At 55.5% G+C, this 14,203-nt stretch overlaps 1 protein-coding gene across 1 annotated transcript in view; it reads left to right on the top strand.

The window, feature by feature from the left end:
- The first annotated feature begins 8,286 nt into the window (after positions 1 to 8,286).
- Positions 8,287 to 14,203, top strand: part of FGF18 (fibroblast growth factor 18) — a 33,810-nt gene continuing 27,893 nt past the window's right edge. The window contains exons 1-2 of the mRNA XM_002710377.5: positions 8,287 to 8,704; positions 8,841 to 8,877. Of these exons, the coding sequence (XP_002710423.1) occupies positions 8,673 to 8,704; positions 8,841 to 8,877 (69 nt within the window). The 5' untranslated portion in view covers positions 8,287 to 8,672. The remainder of the gene's footprint in view (positions 8,705 to 8,840; positions 8,878 to 14,203) is intronic.

Here is a 14,203-nt window from a genome sequence, read left to right on the forward strand (position 1 = left end):
TTGTGACTTTTCTTGGTTTGTCCAGGAATGACACTTCAAACTGATTTCACCATTTTTGAGTTGGAAATACTGTTGTGATTGCTATGCTTCCTGTCATTTGTCTTGATAGTTTTAAAAAGTACATGTGAGAAGTATTTTCTGAATGCTTAAAATTTTTAAGTTGTCTTGATTTTGACAACTGAAGGCTCCCTTTTAGGCTGAATCTCAGAAATGTGTAGCTTTTTCTGGCAAAGTCCAAAGTCCACTGCCGCAGTTGTATCTTTGGTAAATGACTGTGTTCTGAGGCTTGATCATGTTCCTTTTTGTGAATTCATAAATTGGGCCCTGAGGGACTCTGGGTCTGATCTCCAGTTCTGGGCCATTGGGGATTTCAGGGTCCCACTTCCATCTATTGGGCTTTGTGTTTGATTCTTTTGGATATTTTTCCTCATTCCTTTGTTTAAACTTTAGGAAAGACTATTTTCTGCCTTCTCAAATTTTTGTCACTTTATTTTTAGCTTTAACTAAGTGCCTGGGTCCTTTGGAATGTACTTAAAATCTAAAAAAATACTGTAATTATGAAGGAGTCTCATCCCTGATTCCGTTTTATATTTCTCCCCCAGCTTCCCTTCCTAACTTGTTGTATGTTGATTTAGTAGGGTGGAGTATGATTACACGTGCAGGCAGCTTTGGGAGTGTGCAGTCCTTGCCCTTTCCAACTGGGCTGGCTGTCAATCCAGGTGGTGGAGGAGGACAAAAGGTGTAGTAGCTGTCAGTGCCTCCAGTCATTGAGGTTGTTAACAACCTCACTGATTTAATTGTTCTAAATATGTGTTGCTTTTCTGCTGATTATAGTGGAGGCATAACAGGGAAAGATCTGCTTATAAACTGAATTGCTAGACCAATCCCAAATGAAGTACTCAGCCAACTTACTGGATAAGTAACAGGTATTGAAGTAACGCCATAAAGAAATGCTACGAAGAACCACATGATGCAGTCGCTGCCCTGATTGGGCACTTCACTCTGTTGGGATGATCATGTATGTAACATTTTCAAAAGTGGGGTTAATATTTGGTTTTACCCTAATGGAAATACAATTATACATATTGGCTTATGTGTCTGAAGTTGAACTTCACCTAACAATTTCAGGTAACAGGACATCCTAAAGGACCATTCTGAGTGGGAGCCACTGGCCTTAAGGAACAATTGTATTGAAGAAACAATTGTATTTACCTCTAGTCAGTTTACTGAATAAGAATGCTGCTTGATGGCATAGTCCTTAGCAGTACCTTTGTATTCTGCAGGCAGCTTTTTTTTTTGACCGGCAGAGTTAGGTCTTCCTTTTTTCCATTGGTTCACCCCCAAAATGGCTGCCATGGTCAGCGCACTGCGCCACTCTGAAGCCAGGAGCCAGGTGCTTCCGCCTGGTCTTCCAAGCGGGTACAGGGCCCAAGCACTTTCGGCATCCTCTTTTGGCATCCTCCACTGCCTTCCCGGGCCACAGCAGAGAGCTGGACTGGAAGAGGAGCAACGAGGACTAGAACCTGGGGTGCTGGCGCTGCAGGCGGAGGATTAGCCAAGTGCTCTGCAGGCCGTTTTTTAAAAGACTAATTTGAAAGATCTTCCATCTGCTGGTTACTCCCCAAGTGACTGCCAGTGCCGGGCCAGGCCAAAGCCAGGAGCTTCATCCAGGTCTCCCTGTGCGTGTTGGGGGCCCAAGTACTTGGACCATCTACTTTTACCAGGTCATTAACAGTTGGATTGAACATGGAACAGCTGGGTTCCCATATGGGATCTGGGTGTTGCAGGCTATGGCTTTATACAGCACCCCACAACACTGGCCCCTCTGCAGGCATTTTCTCTGGTTTCATTTAAAACAAAATTTTATTGATTCCATTTGTGCCTACATTTGTGAGAAATATTTGCCAGTCTTCAGAATGATGGACTGATAGCTAGCAACCTCAAAGGAATCAGTGAATTACATCCTGACTTCAGGTTTTTATATTTCAAGCTGCTGTATCACAGATTTGAGAAAAGCTGCTTTAAGATTCTGTCAAACCTTGGTAAGCTGCTACCTACTTAGTGTGATCAGGTTTGTTTTCCCATTTCTCCAGAGAAAAACAATGATATCCATAGGCCACAGCCAGGGTGGAATCCTTGTTAATACCGGGTACAGACCCTTTTGGGACTATTGGAATCACTGGGGAAGGACATTGATGAAGTTGGATGACTAAAGGAAGCCTTTCTGCATATAAGATAGGGTGTTTGGGGTTGGGCCCAGCACTGTGGCATACAGTGAGTAAAGCCTCTGCTTGAGACATCATCCCATGGGTGCCAGTCCAGCTGCTCCCTTGCCAATCCATCTCTCTGCTATGGCCTGGGAAAGTAGTAGAAGGTGGCCCAGGTGCTTGGACCCCTGCACCTGCATGGGAGATCTGAAAGAAGCTCCTGGCTTCAGATTGGTCCAGCTCCAGCTGTTGTGGCCAGTTGGGGAGTGAACCAGGGGAAGGAAGACTGCTCTGTCTCCCTCTCTGTCTCTCAAATAGTAAAACATTACAAATAACGTTGTCCAGATTAGAGGATTACAGTTTTTCCGGGAAGTGCAAGGAGGAGCACTACCATCCAGTCCATCCAGCTGTGTCCTGACTCATGGGCCTACCAGTATAGGTCCCACATTTGTGTGAACTTGAGAGCCTCCCCTGTGCTAAGGGTCTACCTCTAACTTGATCCAGTTGATGCTGCTGCTTGAGCAGATCTTGTCCCCTGTTGGGTTGGATGTTCATCTTTGTCACCACACTAGTTGTATATACCATGAACACCTTGAGTCAGTCTCAATGAAGATTGGGAGAAAGTGGAAAACTAGTGTCAGTTCATTGTGCTTAAAAAAGAGTAGTTAAATGGGTTCTCTGAAGAATGTCATTGGGTTAGAATTTGCTGTTCCTGGTCCCTCAGTGAATTGAGTAGCTTAGAGTTGGGAGTGTCTAACTGCATCCTCAAACTAGTGATAGCCATGCAGCTCAGGCCCTTAAGGCTATTTTTTTTTTTTTTGGTTTATTTGAAAGGCAGGAGTTACAGAGGCAGAAAGAGAGGTTTTCTATCCATTGGTTCACTCCCTAGATGGCCTCAACAACTGGAGCTGTGCTTATCTGGAGTCAGGAGTTCCAGGTCTCCCACATGGATGCAAGGGGCCCAAGGACTTGGGCCATCTGCTTTCCTCAGGCCATAAGAAAGCTGAATTGGAAGTGGAACAGCTGGGTCTTGAACTGGCACCCACATGAGATGTCTGCACTGCAGGTGGCAGTTTCACCTGCTACACCACAGCCTGGAGGCCCTTAGTGGGTCCCTCAACTGCCACTTGTGTCATTCCTCCATTCTTAAAAGCCAGAGTAACTGAATCTTAACCCTTAGTCTGAAAGCCCTTGATAGATAAATTGTCAACTGGTTATATCCATGCTATTAAGTACTACTTAACAACAAGATGGAATGACTACTGGAAAGTGCAGAAAGAATGAATCTTGGGGAAAAAATATGCCAGGCTACACGCAAAGGAGCACGATGCTTTGTGGTTCCATTTATGTGAAATATGAAAAACTGCCTGGGACCAGTGGTTGGGGGTGGGGAAGTTACCTGAGGAGGTACATTTTTATGTAGTTAAGTTTGTCAAGATCGAACTGCATGCTTAGATGCATTAAAATTGTATATAAATGGTATGTGAAAAAAATGCCGAGGTGTGCGTGTTTGGCTCAGTGATTGGGGAGGCCATGTAGCATATCACAGTGTTCCAATCCTGGCTCAGCTCTGGATTCCAGCTGCTTGATGTGCACCTTGGGAGGCAGCAGGTGATGGTTTGAGTTGTTAGATTCCTGCCACCCATGGGTGAGACCTGGGTTTGAGTTCCCAGTTCCAGTATGTTTGGTAAGTGAACCAGTGAATGGGAACTTTCTGTCAAATAAATTCTAAAATAAAAGGCTTATATTTTTCCTATGAGGCATGATCAAGGTAATTATTATTTAAAAAGATTTATTAGCCGGCGCCGTGGCTCAATAGGCTAATCCTCCACCTTGCGGCGCCGGCACACCGGGTTCTAGTCCCGGTTGGGGCGCCGGATTCTGTCCCGGTTGCCCCTCTTCCAGGCCAGCTCTCTGCTATGGCCAGGGAGTGCAGTGGAGGATGGCCCAGGTGCTTGGGCCCTGCACCCCATGGGAGACCAGGAAAAGCACCTGGCTCCTGGCTCCTGCCAGGATCAGCGCGGTGCGCCGGCTGCAGCGGCGGCCATTGGAGGGTGAACCAACGGCAAAGGAAGACCTTTCTCTCTGTCTCTCTCTCTCACTGTCCACTCTGCCTGTCAAAAAAAAAAAAAAAAAAAAAAAAAAAAAAAAAAAGATTTATTTATTAGAGAGGGAGAGGGCTTCATCTACTGCTTTACTCCACAAATGGCTTATCACCAGGGGCTGTGCCAGGCTTAAGCCAGGAGCCAGGAGTTTCATCCAGGTTTCCCATGTGATTGCAGGAGCTCAAGCACTTGAGTCATCTTCTGCTACTTTTCCCAGGCCATTAGCGGGGAACTGGATCAGAAGTGGAGCAGCCATGACTCAAACCGGTGCCCATCTGGGATGCCAGCATGCAGGCGGCGGCTTAGCCCACTATACCACAAAACTGGTGCCAAGCAAATTGTGTTTTTGCCCTCTGCCTTTTTCCATTACAGGCACTTGAAGTCTACCTGGAATATTCCTTTGCATGACTGACCGTCTATCTGGCTCTCAGCCTAAATGTTTCCATGGGGTCTTCTGACCACTACATCTCTTCCCATCCTGCTGGCTCCATTCAAAGAAGTAGCACTTAGCCTTGGTCTGTTGCTTATTACCCTTGTTCTCTAGTAGAAGCTAACTGCCTTTTCTGTAGGTTTTTTTTGTTTTTGTTTTTGTTTTTTGTTTTTGTTTTTTTTTTTGTTTGTTTTTTGTTTTTTTTTTTGGTGCAGGGGACCTTTCCTATCTTTATTGTGAAGGCTGAAAGTCCAGGAGACTCAACAGACAGTGGTCAAATGAATTGATAAGTGATTCCGAATGCATGTGGCAAATAGGTCATATTGTAACAGCTGTGTGAAGCTCGGTTTGAGCGTGTGCTTGGTGAGAAAAAGGAATAATTTAGTAAAAGGAAGTCAAGATATTCTAGTTAGAAGCCTTTTCAACTACCTTGGGAGTGATCCTACCTCTCCACTTCGGGAAGTTGTAAAGGAAAGAAATGTGAGAATACAGTGGAAACCGTAGCTACGGCTGAGTTAATAACAGCTAAAATGTTGGGAGCCGCCTTTATGCGCCAGACTCTGCATGGTTTCGTCCAGTACTCAACAACTCTGAGAGTTATTACTGTTCTTGGCCATATTTTTGTAGATGAGGAAGCAGTCTGCAGACTTGTTTGCTGGAATTTATAAGTGAACATTGGAGGCAACATTCAAATCCCGGACCTCTGATTCTTGCATTTATGCTTGTAACCCCAGACTGTTCTTGACTTTTTGGTCAGTGTTGTTTGTGGGATAGGGGAGATCAACAAAGACGCTATCAGAGCCCTGGAAAAGACTGCACGCAAAAAGGTAGGACATCAAGTAGTTACATGCTCAGTGTGTTCAAAAGTAATAGAAAATAGTCGTAGTACAGAGACCTCCAGCTCTTAGCTGGGGGGTACTTCACACACTAGTGGGTGGTGAGCTCAAACCACTCCTTAACTGGATCTTAGACGTCTTAAAAAGTTCTGGCAATGGGAATTTCTAAGTAAATTTAGTTGGGTAGCTTCACACAAGGACTTTCTCCATCACTCAGCATCTTTTTTTTTTTTTTTAATAGAGTTACAGGGGCTGTGGGAGAGAGAGGTCTTCCATCCACTGATTCTCTCCCCAAATGGCTGCAACGGCTGGAGCTGAGCTGATCCAAAGCCAGCAGCCAGGATCTCCCACATGGGTGCAGGGTCCCAAGGACTTGGGCCATCTTCTGCTTTCTCAGGCCATAGCAGAGACCTGGATCAGAAGAGGAGGAGCAGCCAGGACTCAAACTGGCACTCTTATGGGATGCTGGCACTTCAGGCCAGGGCTTTAACTACTGTGCCACAGCGCCAAACCCAACAGCCTCTGCTTGTGGGCTGGTGTGGCAGAGGATTAAGCTGTCACTTGAGACTCCTACATCCCATATCAAAATGCCTGGTTCCAGTCCTGGATCCTCCAGGCTTCAGCTGCAGCTCTTCCTAATGCACCTGAGCAGTGGTAGATGATGGTTCAAGTACTTGGAGTCCTTGTCACCCACATGCGAGACCTAGATGGAGTTCCTGGCTCTTGGCCTTGGCCTGACCCAATCTTGGCTAGTGCAGGCATATGCGGAGTGAACCAGCAGATGGGAGACAATCTCTTCTTCCCTCCCTCCCTCTCTCCCCCTACTCCCAGTGCACCCTACTCCCCCACCAATCTCTGTTTCAAGTAAATCTTCGGGAGGGGCCGGCGCTGTAGCACAGTAGGTTACCTCCCTAGCCTGAAGTGCCGGCATCCCAAATGAGTGCAGGTTCAAGACCCGGCTGCTCCACTTCCGATCCAGCTCTCTGCTATGGCCTGGGAAAGCAGTGGAAGATGGCCCAAGTTCTTGGGCCCCTGCACCCACATGGGAGACCCGGAAGAAGCTCCTGGCTTCAGATCGGCGAAGTTCTGGCCGTTGTGGCCAACTGGGGAGTGAACCTCTCTCTCTCTCTGCCTCTCCTCTCTCTGTGTAACTCTGACTTGCAAATAAATAAATCTTTTAAAAAACAAATCTTTGGGAATAATCGCCTCTGCTTTGGAACTTGAACTTCAAATAGCTTGCAGGAAGGCTTGATACTTGGAACTAATACTGACATTTCATATTCCATGTCTAGGAAGCAGCACATGCCTCAGTTTATGCCTTAGTGGAGTGGGAATATCAACCACAACGAACAACGCAAGGAGGCTTTTAACCAAAGAAGATTCCTGAGTTTTGCTTTGTAGCTTGTTTTCCAGTTTCCTTCCCACTGTGGCCTGTTTCCTTTAGCATAAGGCCAAGCAGAGCCTGGCTGACGTGGGCTGTAGATGGAGCAGCAGGGTGTGAGAATAGGTTTGGGGGTTTGTGGAGAGGACAGGAGTTATGCCTCTGGACGGACTGGAAGCGGTGCAAAACAGTGTCTTGAGAAGCGTGATAGTCAAAAGACCCAAGCTGCTCAGTTTGCAGGCGGAAGCAAACCTTAGCCTGCTCTTGGGCTTAAAGTGGGCGCTGACCAGAGTCCTGGCTACTCCTCGGCCTGTGGTGCGCCCGGCTGAGGTTGCAATGACGGCTCGGGGCCGCTAGGTGGTAGCCGTGTGTTTCCAAAGCTGGCTGTTGACCCAGGCGCCCAGCTGGGATCCCCAGAAGCGACCCCGGAGCCCCAGCGAGGCCTGGGGTGGGGCAGGGGAGAGACGCCCCGGAGTCTCACCCTCCAACAGCAAGCACGGGAAGGGCGAGGAAGGGCTCCCTTAGAGTGGCCGGCCCTCCGGGAGGGCGACTTAAGAATGGCCCCCTTTTGGGTCCGCTCACGGGGTGGGTAAAAGCGACTCCCCCTTCAGCTGCGGAGCCGCCCTGAGAGCTGGGACTGACCCGCCCTCTTCCCCGCTCCCCACTCTAGCGCGGGTGGGTGTGCGTGCGAGGAGCGACTGTGGGCGAACGAGGACGCCCCGCACCTAACCGCCACCTGGGGGACCGCCGCCTGCCAGATTCGGGCAACGTTTGCGCCGCTGCGCGGGTCACTGCGCCCGGGAGCAGCGCTCCGACGGCTTCCAGCGTTCACCGGGCCCGGCCTCGCGGGTGCTGCCCCTTCGGAGCTGCCGGAGTCTGAGCGCCTCCCTTCCAACCGGAGCCGCCAGGAGGAGGCGGCGGCGGCGGCGGCAGTGGAGAGGCCGCAGCAGGCAGGCAAGCGGGCAGGGCCGCCTTTGATGTGGGCGCGGCGCACCCAGGCGAGCTGAGCGCCCGTCCGGCCGCGCCCCGAGGGGGGAGCCCCCGGGCCCCGCATCCTCATTGTGCCGGCTCGGGCCCGGGCCCGCCCCCGGCCCCCCGCCCCCTCGCCGCCCGCGCGTAGAAAACGCCCCGGCCGCCGCCAGTGGTGGGAGGCGGCGATGCGCACGGCCGGAGAGACGCGGAGGAGGAGACATGAGCCGGCGGGCGCCCAGACGGAGCGGCCGTGACGCGTTTGCGCTGCAGCCGCGCGCCCCGGCTCCGGAGCGCTGACCCCCGGCCCCGCGCAGCCCCGCGCCCCGGCCAGAGAGCGCGCCCCAGCTGCCAGCCCCGCCGCGCATGCAGTCTCCGGAGTGAGCCAGCCAGCCAGCCAGCCTCCCGCGGACGGCCAGACGGCCGGACGGCCGGCCAGCGCTGAGCCAGCTTCCCCGCACCGGCCGGGCACCTCCTGCACAGAGGCGGCCGCCCCGCAACCCCCGCGCCAGCCCGCAGGGCGCAGCGCTCGGGAGGAGCCGCGCGGGGCGCTGATGCCGCAGGGCGCGCCGCGGAGCGCCCCGGAGCAGCAGAGTCTGCAGCAGCAGCAGCCGGCGAGGAGGGAGCAGCAGCAGCAGCAGCGGCGGCGGCGGCGGCGGCGGCGGCGGAGGCGCCCGGTCCCGGCCGCGCGGAGCGGACATGTGCAGGCTGGGCTAGGAGCCGCCGCCTCCCCCCCGCCCAGCGATGTATTCTGCGCCCTCCGCCTGCACTTGCCTGTAAGCGCCCGCGCGCGGGACAGCCCACCCTGACCGGCCGTCTGGTCGCCTGACTTTGCGACGGCGTATCTGTCTGTCTGTCCGCGCGCCCCCTCCCTCGAGTCCCGCTGACCGCCTCTCCGTCTCTCTCTTGCAGGTGTTTACACTTCCTGCTGCTGTGCTTCCAGGTACAGGTACGTGGGCTCCTGCCTCGCGGTGCAAGCCGACCCCCCTCTCCCGGGCCGCGCCCCCTCCCTGTGCCCCACCCTCCTGGGCGCCGAGCCCAGTGCACCTGTTCCCAGGGCGCGGAAGGGCGGCTCCGCGCGCACCCTGCGCGGGCTGGGACTGGCCAAGGGCAAGGGGCTCGAGCTGGCGCGGGCTGGCGCAGCCCCGGTAGGCTTCGGCTGGGAGGAGATGCCCGGAGCCGGCGGGCTGAGCCGCAGCAGTGCGCCGTGCTCCGAGCCCCCTGCCCGCAGCTGCCGGAGTCGGGACCTGGGGGTTTTTTCTCTGCTAACCCTCCCTTCACGTCGCCGCTCGCTCTTCCAAACAAAAAGGCTCGTTTGAGCCGAGTGGATTTCGAGTCCGGGGAGGGAGCTTCGGTTGTAAATTACTCTCTGGCTTCAAAGGCGTTTGCAGCATTGAGAGACAGACAGACAGACAGACACGCACACGCAGGGCGAGGGCAGACGCGGGGCGCCGGGGCCGAGGGCCGCTGCCCGCAGCCCGCGAGGCCGCTCCCGCACGGGCGGCGCTCCGTACGCCCTCGCCCGAGGCGGCGCAGCCCTCGCTGCTTCCCCGCCTGCTCCCCGTTCACTCTCGCTCTCCGTGAATCAGAAGAGGGCTTGGCGCTCAGCCTGGAAAGCACTTGCTAAAATCTGATCTGTTACTTCAGCAGCTTTCAGACTCGGGAAGGTCTTGGCACGCAGACAGTTGGAACGCTCTGGCTTCCAAAGCCGTGGAAATGAAGGGAAAAGGGGGTGGGGGTGGGCGGGCGGGAGGGAGGAGTGGGAGCGAGGGAGCTGACTTCAGCCCCGATTAGAACCAGACCAGCGCTGCCGCAGCGTGGTGGTGGTGAGGGGCGGGCAGAAGGGATAGGAAGGGCCAGCTGCCCAAGCCCCCACCCACCTAGAGTTGCGCGGCGCGGGAGCGGCTGCAGGAGGGCCGTCCCGCCCCCGCCCCCTCCTGGCTGCGGGCAGGTGTCCTTCAGGGCTGGGGAAGATGCTTGGGCTGGCGCCTTCTGGACTCTGGAGATGCCGGGAGAGCCTGGAGCTCTGGCAAGTGGTGTTTCTCCTAGATTTCTGGTGTGCAGGGTGCTGTGGAGACCCAGCAACCTCTTGCAGCATTTGTGGGTGGTGGGTCTCTTGTTTTCTTTCCCACCCTGTCCCGAGCATGGCAGTCTCGTCCCTGCGCTGGTGCAGTGGGAGGGCTGGGGGCTGGCAGGACAGGTGGATGGCCCGGCTGATGGATTCTCTCCTCCTGTTGGCCAGGCTGGAGTCCCCACTGACTCCTTGAATCAATACAACTGGAGTCAGTAACTTAAAACTGGCTGGTCGCCAAAGCAGCTGTGGCCCCTCGTGGGGGTGGGGGTGGGCTGGGGGACAGAGAGAGAGAAGCTAGTGCCCGGCAGGGTCCCCACGCAGAGCTGCAGAGCGCAGGCCCCCGGGTCGCTGCACGGGTTCCGCTCGGCCGACCCGGCCAAAGCTCTTTTCTGGAACGCTGGGCCTGGGGTGAGGGGAGTCTTCGCACCTTGGCGCCCAGACCTCCGGATGCTCCTCTTGGTGTTTCTTGAAGTGGGGCCCAGGACAGGGGCTGCGTGTGGTCTTTGTGTTCTCCAGGGCAGTGTGAGCCAGGGAATCTGGCCTCAGCGTCCCCCCTCCAGCCCCGGGCCAGAGCCAGCATCTTGAGAGAGAGCTGGGTGGTCCCTGGGTTGGGGAGGGGGAGGCAGCCTTTAAGCAGGTGAAGGATCCGGTCCACTCTCCCTCCTCCCCCCTGCTTCCTTCCCCCTTCCTGTGCCCTTTTGTGCTCTCTGGCCTTTCTGCACTCAGAACTGATGGTTTTCACCCAGGGTCTATGTTTAAGCATGGGATTATGAGGAGGGGTGTGCCTGAGACATTGCACAAAAATGGTGTCCAAATGTGTTGTGTCTGGAAGGCGGTCCTCAGCTACCCAAAAGATTTTCAAATGAATCTAAGGTCCCCCTCAAAGGTAAAGAATTGCTACCCTGGGATGTGATGGGCAAGGTTGGCAGGCTCGGGTCCCCATTCACACTTCCTAGGACAAAGGTAGGATGCCTTTGGTGGCAGAGAGCGCCTTTGTGGCACGGAGGGGACATGTGGTGTTGGTAGCCTGGAGTCTTGCAGTCTGCCTGCTCCCTAGTGAGGAGCTGGCGGGCCCATGCTGGGGGCCGCTCCGTCCTGGGCAGGGTGAGGTACAGGGTGGCACTTGGAACTCTGTCTCCTGCTGTCTGTGGCTCCCTGTGGTGAGTCTTAGTCTCCTCTGCTGGGAAGCAGGTGGCCATGCAGTTGGCCTGATACATGGGAGCAGGGGGGGAGGCCATGCAGGTTTGCACCTGCCCACCCAGGGGGACACCTGGCTCTGCCGGGAAACGTGGGCACCTATGCCCTGCCCACCCCCCGCCTCAGTGTTTTGGGGCTAGTCTGGTCTCAGCAAGGGCTGAGCTCCTGTCCTCCCCTGTCTATCAGCCACCAGGCCCAGAACAGGTCCCTGAGCACATGCAACGCCAGCCCCAGTGTGCTGAGCCCCGCCCTCACCCACCGGCCACCCCGGGGGGAAGTGGGAGGCTGGGAATTTAATAAAACCCCTTCATCCCTTGTCTGCCCCGACTCGGGACACCGCGGACAGCTCAAATCGGAAGAATTTTAAAAATTTCCGCGGGGAGCGGGTGGCGTGACCAGTAAATTGCTTTTCTGCACTCGGCTGAGCTCCGACAATGACACCGGCGCCCGGCCTTTCACGCAGCTCGGCCGGCACCTGCCCGACATTGTTCCGGCCGCCAGGCTCCGCTAGGTCCGGGCCTGCCCCAGACAGGCGGGCCGCTGGGGAGGGGGGCTTCCTCCCGCCCCACGGCCCTCCCCTAGGGCCGCTTCCTCCCACACTGCAGGAGATGTTCAAGTTTGGGAGTTTGCTTCCACGCCCCCTTGGGCTGAGGACGCCCCACACCCAGACTTTTAAGTTGATGGGGAGACAATGTCCTTTGGGGAGAGACCGGTCCTGCTGGGTGCCCTTGTGATTTCTTAAAGCAACATCTTGCAGCCGTCCATGCCAGGAGGTGTGCCCCCAGCCCGTACCTGCTAGGAGCCTGCCTCTTGATGGCCTTGGGAGTGAGGCGTAGTCTGTCTCTCTATAGATGAGGACACATCAGCGGGAGTTGGTCTCATCTGCTGCTCTGCTTCCAGAGCTGTGGAGTGTAGTGAGGCAGTGCATATCTTCTTCCCATTTCACAGGCGAGAAACTGAGGCTGTTGAGCCTTGACTCTCCTAAGGGAAGAGGTGCTGCTTGGAAGGATTTTAAAGTAATGTCAGGAACCTGGGTTCATTCATCCCAGCATTCTACAAGGAGGTTGAGGTAGGAGGAGTTCCTGTTTCACAGAAGGAGAAATTGAGGCACAGGGTAGGAAGGAATTTGTTCAGAGCCATGGCTAAAAGTCCCAACCTTGTATTCTTTCTACCACACCAACCTGACTTTTCCAGAGCCTCCTGGCTGGGATCCAGCATCCCAAGAGCAGGCTCGGGGTCTGCAGTGAGGGCCTGGGCGGATTCCGGTGTGTCAGGGCGAGTAGGGGGAAGTTGGTCAGCACTCAGCGACTCCAGGCCCTGGGCCTGCTGGAATGGGCTGACCCGAGGCTCCCCGAGTTGGGAGAGGAGGGCGTCTGGGCAGGCAGTGGGTGTGTGAGGTCCCGAGTGCCCCTCCCAGCCTCTTTCCCAGCATGGAGGAGGGGCAGGCACCCTGCCAGCATTCCTGCAGCCCGGGAGTGTCACCAGCTCCGCTCCCAGATAAGGAGGTGGATTTTTAGAATTTCTGGTGGTTGGCACGGCCAGTGTCAGTGGGCTTGGGGCAGGTGTCGGGGTCACAGATGCAGCCTCTCCACTGCTGGGGGCAGTCCTGAGGATACCTTGGGTCCCCCAGGGGACTGGAGGGGCAGGGGGAAGACTTCGTATTCTCTGCAGGACCTGGGTCTGGCCTGGTCCTCTTGCAGGAGGGGTGTGGGCCTGGGACAGTGGAGCACAGGCTAGCAACCACCATGGAGGCTAGTCGTGGCGGCCGCTAGGTACCCAGCTCACAGCGCTCAGGCACTGCGCCGCTTCTCCCCGCCGTGCCTCACAAGCAGCCTGGACTCAGGGAGGTCTAAGATGCAGAGCAGGAGGCTCAGAGGCACACAGTCAGTTGCTGTTGGTCTCATAGCGCCAGAGAGGCAGGGCTGGAGTTGGCTCATGTCTCTGGCTCTAGAATCCCAACAGGAAAAGGCAGTACGAGGAGTCTGCAGTTGGCCAGCCTGCTTCGGATGGTGGCTGTGCCTTCTCTCTGCTGTGTGACCTTGGGTAGGTTACTCAGCCTCCCTGGGTCTCAGCTTCTGCCTGTGTGAAATAGGAAAAAGCCAACAAGATGGTCCCTGCTTCCCAAGGGGCTTGCTGGGCTGTTACCTCTTTCCTGCAGTTCCAGCCCCAACCCCTGTGCCTTACTCTGGGAGGTGCCTTGCCCAGCCCCCCGGCCTTTCCCGGGGTTCTGCCACCTCCTGGTCACTTGGGGGAGGGACAGTAGGCTCTGGAGTTGTTACTGAGTTTGTTGTGTGCCCCCCTCACCCCAGATCCACGGCAGCGCATCGTGGGAAGGGGCAGTGTCCAGGACCCTGCCCGTGTGCCGGGGCTGAGGGGAGCAGACCAGCCTCAGAGAGAGGGCCGAGGCCTCGATCCGCACTTGAGTCTTGGGGATTTGTTCTGGGACATCAGCCCCCTTGGGCCTTCGTCAGACTTGCTGGTAGTTCTTTACTCTGCCTCAGAAGACGCTGCTGTGCCGTGGCCGGGGCCCATGTCAGGCCTCCTGGGGGCCTCTGAGCAGGACTGATAGCATCCCTGGGTTCCAGTCCTGGCTCTGTCCCTGAGGGGGCCTTGGCTTACCCACCCGAGCATCCACCAGCCAAGCTAGGTGTCTCCGCTGGTGCCCAAATGCATAGGCTTGGCTAACCTCTGTGAAGTGGGATCATGAGAAGTACCTGCTTCTTAGGGATCATGGTGAGAATGAAACCGGCTGCATCGCGCAGAGACGCTAGCCAAGCACACTGGCAGACACACTGTGAGTAACAGTCGGAGTAATGGCTTGGTCGGTTATCTGCTGCGTGTGGGTCAAAGGCATCTTGCAGCCTGCCTGGCCCCCACTCAGAGCTTGCTGGAGGCTAAGGGGAGGTTGACCCATCCTGAAGGCACCATGGCCCCTGGTAGAGCAGGCATGCTGGCTTGGAGGGCAGGGCCTCTGTTGGCTGGGGACCCAGCTGGAGGCCCCACC

This window comes from Oryctolagus cuniculus, chromosome 6, assembly GCF_964237555.1.
Source record: "Oryctolagus cuniculus chromosome 6, mOryCun1.1, whole genome shotgun sequence".
Classification (NCBI taxonomy): domain Eukaryota; kingdom Metazoa; phylum Chordata; class Mammalia; order Lagomorpha; family Leporidae; genus Oryctolagus; species Oryctolagus cuniculus.